The sequence below is a fragment of the Oratosquilla oratoria genome, chromosome 25 (genome assembly GCF_046742065.1).
Source record: "Oratosquilla oratoria isolate Oo_2021 chromosome 25, ASM4674206v1, whole genome shotgun sequence".
NCBI lineage: Eukaryota > Metazoa > Arthropoda > Malacostraca > Stomatopoda > Squillidae > Oratosquilla > Oratosquilla oratoria.
Genome location: NC_134801.1, coordinates 30,556,092 through 30,562,942, shown reverse-complemented (window position 1 = coordinate 30,562,942; position 6,851 = coordinate 30,556,092). Strand labels below are relative to the sequence as shown.

Below are 6,851 nucleotides of genomic sequence, written 5' to 3'. Positions count from 1 at the left end.
GAATAGAGACTGAGCTAAGCGTTATGCCCTCGTGGAACTACCCGGTCGTAATCCAGATCTGTCTTTTTTTAGGTTCTGGTGGCTCAATGGCTATCGTCTCTGCTTCATAATAAGCAGTCGATAAGGCAGAGGTTCGAGTCCTTGCAGTGGGGCTAATTTCCATTTGTCTTAATGATACACATCTTGTCGAATGCTCGCCACAATAAAGACTCGGTGAAATTAGAATAGATAGTGAGCTAATCCTAGTGACCTCTGGGAACTTCCAAGTCGTAATTCAGGTTGTTCCTTTTGTAGGGTCCTTCGGCTCAATGGCCATTGTCTCTGCTTCATAATAATCAGTCGCTAAGCAGATGTTCGAGTCCTTGCAGTGGAGCTTATTTCCATATACACACATGCATACATACATGCATGCATTATATATATATATATATATATATATATATATATATATATATATATATATATTAGTTGCATGCAGGGTTCGAACCCGCTATACTCGGCTATCCGTAAATTACCTGTACGGTGCCCTAGACCACTACACCACAGTTCCTTGAAACCTGGAATCGAACTGATTCCCGAGGGAAGGAAGATCACTTATTACGGCGATCCGAATTCCTGTTTTACTCAAGGACCAGCCCACCAGTGGTATGGGGTAAGGACCAGGACGAACCCCTTTCACGCTTATCGCCATTGTAACTATGAGAGAAATACGCTAATGGCAGCGACATCAAACCGATAATTTTTATGACAGTTGCATGCAGGGTTCGAACCCGCTATACTCGGCTATCCGTAAATTACCTGTATGGCGCCCTAGACCACTACACCACAGAGACTATAAAATCCTTGAAACCTGGAATCGAACTGATTCCCGAGGGAAGGAAGATCACTTATTACGGCGATCCGAATTCCTGTTTTACTCAAGGACCAGCCCACCAGTGGTATGGGGTAAGGACCAGGACGAACCCCTTTCACGCTTATCGCCATTGTAACTATGAGAGGATTTCAAGGATTTTATAGCCTCTGTGGTGTAGTGGTCTAGGGCACCGTACAGGTAATTTACGGATAGCCGAGTATAGCGGGTTCGAACCCTGCATGCAACTGTCATAAAAATTATCGGTTTGATGTCGCTGCCATTAGCGTATTTCTCTCATATATATATATATATATATATATATATATATATATATATATGTATACATACATATATATATATATATATTATATATATGTATATACATATACTTATATGTATGTATATACATATACTTATATATATATATATATAAGAAAAGAACAAATATATAAGCATATATATCTACATAAATATATGTTGGAAAAAGATATATTGCACATCACTGGACGTCACAGCTACACGTCACAGGATGTCACACTATGAGAAGATAGATATAAAGCCAGACGAAGTCGCCTACGTTGTACCAGCAGCACCAAGCGGCTGTTCAGCGTCAGGTGTAACTAGAACCTAACCAGAGGCCACTTAACAATGGAATTAGGCCGACCTCACTTTGACCTCTTAGGACTCCTGGTCCGTACAAGAGGCGACCGCTGAGAAGTGTACGCCCACAGAAGGAATTATCCTCATATTTTATTTTTCACCATGCATGATTAAAGTATACCATGCCCTATGTATCATAATTGTATATATATTATGTTTAATATTGCGTGTATCACTCAACCATGTAAATAACTATTTCTGTCATACTGCGACCAAAAATTATGTAGAGGCAACCGTCACAGCCATCGTGGTCAGTTGACTTGCTTCTTGGCGCAGATCTCCAATGGCTCGGGGCAAAACAACTGGCCGCGATTTACTATAGTAAATCCGTAGAATCAAACCGGCCTTTATTTGCTCCACTACTCACATCGCCTCTAAAGTGTGAACCACAACCTACCACATTTTCTGGTAACATCCGCTGGGATACGAAGCTCGCCACAACCCAATATTCTCGTACAGCAGTCGTAACGAAGATCGTCTACAGTACAACACAGCTCCACTCCTCAACACAGATCTACTTAGGAATTCTATCCAACATAGCCAGCAACATTACTACAAGGTAATCAACTCTAACATAGTCAGAAACATTACTACAAGGAAATCAACTCCAACGTAGCCAGGAACATTACTTCGAGGTAATCAACTCTAACGTAGCCAACAACATTACTACTAGCCACAAAAATCCTTCACCGATTCACCCGCCATCGCCCAGCACCACGGACAAAAGCCCCGTACAAGGGCAAGTACCATGCTCGGACAAGTTGACCCCCCCACCCGCCACTGTTCAACGCTCCGTCCCAGGACCACTACCACACGAGGACAAGTTGACCGACCACCTTCCATCGCCACACACTAGCCTACATCCAGACTCTTTTTTCCAACCACTCCACGGGCCCTCTACTTCTCAAAGGAAGTATCTTTCTACACTACGGGTCCCGATATATATATATATATATAATATATATATATATATATATATATATACATACTCATTCAGATATATATATATATATATATATATTTTATATTAATATATATATATATATATATATACATTTAACAACCACAACGCACTTTAATTCTAAGCCATCAGCATCGGGAAACCCAATGGGGCTTAGAATTAAAGTGCGTTGCGGTTGTTAAAATGTATCTATTCACTGGGACCCATTCAGTGCTGTACATATATATATATATATATATATATATATATATATATATATATAGATATAGATATAGATATATATATATATATATATATATATATATATATATATATATATGCATAACAATATTACATTGTAAAATTTCACATTTCCTCTTATATACACATATTCTTACTCGTTTTGTTTTACAGAACTGCACCATCTATGTTCATCTCACCTCACCACAAGCCAAAATAACTCATCACCCAGGAGCCAGACCATCACCATATCTTTGATAAGTAGATGCAATTTCCGTGATAGGTTTTACCTAGTGGCTAATCCCTGTTACCTTTGTGTTTATATTTTATGATGCGGTCCCAAAAAATTTCAACCCACACACATTTATTGTACTCGTTCTTGTTCTAACAAAATTTCACCCACTCCAAACATGTCTACTACTTCCGATAACAACTCTCCACACCCTACACCAAAGACAAAAGCTCATGATAATAATCAAGGAAGAGAATAGTTTACCAAAATTTATTGAACGGAATAGTCCCGTACACAAGCTACTCCCCGAAGTTCAATCTGAAATCAAACGTAGAAGTGTCGCAGACGATAAAAGAAAAATTCTGTCCTCAAATCAAGGATAGATCTCAACGACACATTGGCAGATGTAATAACCCAGTTCGACATTTTTGAGGAAACAGACACATATCCCGAGTTTGTTTAACATTTCGAAAACTCCTTTGCAGCTTTTGATCCACTTGACTCACTTTCGCCCCTCTACTCATTGGCCACAACGCACAATAAAGGCTCACATAAAACAAAGGAAAGGGCAATAAAAACAAACAACATTCTTTTGCACCTAATGCCAAAAACCTGAACACATCACAAACAAATGCTACTACAGACAGCCGTCCCAACCAAATTCCTACTACGATTACCACGGAACATATTATCACACGAGTGACTACTTTCGCATGCTCTTGGCAAAAATACAACAAAGACCTACTTCCACACAACGCTCCTCCACCACAAACACACACAACACACCTTCCATATGATTACAAAACACAAACACAACATGCAAGTCCACACAAAGCACTCTATACCTGGAACTTCCCTCGCCAACCCTAACTGTGCTTATCCAGAACACCCCGGACATTTCTTCACCTTCCATGGTATTTAAGGCAAGCTTAAACAGCACCAAACTCAACATATTTCTAGACACTAGATCTCCTGTTAACATTGTGTTCACGTTCAGTTTGAACAAACTCCGCTCGGAGCGTAAGAAAGTCATCATTCTAGAGCCACATTATATCCAGCTCGCCAACGTCGATGGTGTACTATTTCCTATCCTTGGAAATTTTTTCTTTGGTATTAGATTTAACGATGAATACCCAACTATTCCACTTACTGTCTACGTAACTGACGGGCATTTTCCCACTGAGATCCTCATAGACTTGAACTTGATGAAGTAACATAATACAGTTTTATATCCCACTCAAAATAGTATAATTCATGTAAACCATTTCCTCCCTGCATTGCATTCAGAACCCCCCCCCCCCGACCATTAGTAAAATACACGTGACCGAGCTCCAACAGCCAAACACAAACAGCTCCAGCACTTGCTCAACCACTCCAAAACCCCCTCAGACGTACAAACTCCTCCCGCATGTCAAGATCAGCACAACGCCAAACAAAACTCTCATTCAATACCGTCTATAATTAATCGATTAAGAAAAATGTCTTACCCCTCATTGAAGTTTTCAACTCTCAATTCGTCCCAGTCTCACAAGTGTTATCTAATTTGAAACACACTCATTCAGTAATCATCAACTCAAAAACGCTGTTCCCTCATGATTATACAAAATTATACATACGAGTCTTCCAAGCCCCAAACACTGATGTAATGTGTATACCAGAGACAAACCGCGTGAATGGTATCTCCCTAGTTTGCATCATCAGCTCAACATCAAAGAAAGGTCACACGTGCATATTGATTGCAAATGATACAAATGCCCCCCTCGAACCTTCAATCTCTGAATGGAATATCCTGACCAAGAAAAGCCTTTAATGACTTAAACCAAGCCTTACCGACGGCACCTGCCCTTGCTTTTCCAAACCATAAGCTTCCTTTTACAAGATACGTGGACGCTTGCTACACTGGCATCGGCGCAGTCCTTATGCAATAGCACGGCACAAAACTCAGGCCAATTACCTATGCTAGCCGCACACTCAACAAACATGAACAAAATTACTCAGTAACAGAAATAGAAGCACTAGCTATAATATATGTCCTTGAGCACTTCAAAGAGATAATCCTTGTTTACGAGCTACATATCCACACAGACCATCAATCAGTGTTACACCTCTTGAAAGGGAAAAATCTCGCAGGAAAATAGCATGTTGGTTTTCTCACCATACAAGAATTTATGTCAACATTCAATTTTGTTCACGGAAAAACAAACGTGGTGACAGACGCCCTCAGTTACCAAGTCGCTCTCATCTGTCAAGATCATCATCCTGTCAACCTTACACAAGCGTGCATTGCCATAGCGCAAAAGTCAGATCCCCTTTGGAAACGTGTTACATACTTCCTCACCTCTGGTGATACAACAGACACAGATTATTTTCCTCCAAATATCGACAACTACACCTTAATAGACGAAGTACTGTATCACACCACAACACTGAAGAACAAATATGAACCCAACCGTTCAGTGCTTCAGCTTGTTGTACCTACGGAACTCATTCCTGAAGTTCTGAAACTCGTACACGATTCACCCATCGCTGCCCACCCAGGAAAGGACAAATGCTTGACACAAGCCAGATTGCAGTACTTCTGGTTAACCATGAGAAAAGATATACACGTTTATATTGATGTTTGCCATTCATGTACTCCACAAAAAGGTCATACTAGCGGTCATGTTTCCTTCTTAACTTATCCTGCCCTTGGAAATCTTTCGACACAGTAGCTATTGACCTTCTTAAGTTACCATTCACCACTAGTGGAAACCAATACCTCTGTATGTGTAGACCATTTCTCCCAATTCTGCCCTCTTTCACCCCTACCAGACAAGACAGCACAGCACGTTGCACAAACGATTGTTGACAAACTCATATGCCCCTACACTACACCAAAAACACTTATTTCAGACAATGGAACAGAGCTCAACAATGAAATTCTCACAAACATTTGTAAAAAAAATTAACATAACGAGATGTAACACTATTCTTTATCACCCTAGCTCTAACGGTTTAGTCGACAGAACCACAAAATCCTAAATGTTCTCCGACATCTTGCCTCTGACATACATTCCTCTTGGGATGAACATGTACCAATAATCCAAGCTTGCATTAGAAATGCCATTAACAGGTCAATATCGGAGTCACCACATTTCGTCCTGTTTGGCTCGGACAAAAAACTCCTATATGATCTCCTTACGTGAGACTTACCCCCTTTTACAATTTGTCACTCAGACAAAGTAAAAAGTAGCGTCGCTTCAGGACCATTCCATCGAGCCCTTAGAATTTGCAGCCCCCAGTTTCTTGAAGGAGAACTAAATATCATAAAATCTCAACTTAATAATTTAGCTTACCCGGATTGGTTCTTGGTCAAAGCCCTCAGCCGAGCGAGATCCAATTTTTTCAACACCACCCCCACTTCCTCTAATTTTTCATTGGACAAGAGCTCTTTAATCGTTCCCTTTTCTGAATCATTCCTTCCTTCAACCAAGTTTCTTCCCAAAGACAAATTAAATTTGATTAATTATTACCCTAACACCATTAATAAAAAGGTGGTAAATGTCCACCAAAGGTTAAAAGAAGAGCAGAGCCAAGGGGTATATTCAATTCCATGTAAAGGTTGTAACTTAGTTTACATCGGACAGACTGGAAGGGATTTGAACACTAGGATGATAGAACATAAACGTTCCATTAGATGTGGACAAGAAAGCTCAGCTGTGTTCCAACATGTTAAACAATTTAATCATTGTTTAGACTGGGACAAAGCTGAGCTTATTTAAAAATCTAGATGTGAGTTCAGGAAGAAAATGGTAGAATCTACAATAATTGAATACCAGCCCAACATGAACATTTCAAAGGGGCAATGGTCCCCGGATATAATGTCCGGACTTTTTATCTCTAACTTACTAAAAACACATTTACCTCCTGACCTCACATACGGAGCG

At 40.1% G+C, this 6,851-nt stretch overlaps 1 protein-coding gene across 1 annotated transcript; it reads left to right on the top strand.

The window, feature by feature from the left end:
• Nucleotides 1-5,093: 5,093 nt before the first annotated feature.
• LOC143039060 (uncharacterized) lies at nt 5,094-5,636 on the top strand. Its single transcript, XM_076208912.1, has one exon. The coding sequence runs from the start codon at nt 5,094-5,096 to the stop codon at nt 5,634-5,636; it is 543 nt and encodes a 180-aa protein (XP_076065027.1).
• Nucleotides 5,637-6,851: the final 1,215 nt, after the last annotated feature.

What these genes read in the sequence shown, in the direction of transcription:
- LOC143039060 (XM_076208912.1), top strand. Translation starts at nt 5,094, where the DNA reads ATGTCAACATTCAATTTTGTTCACGGAAAAACAAACGTGGTGACAGAC.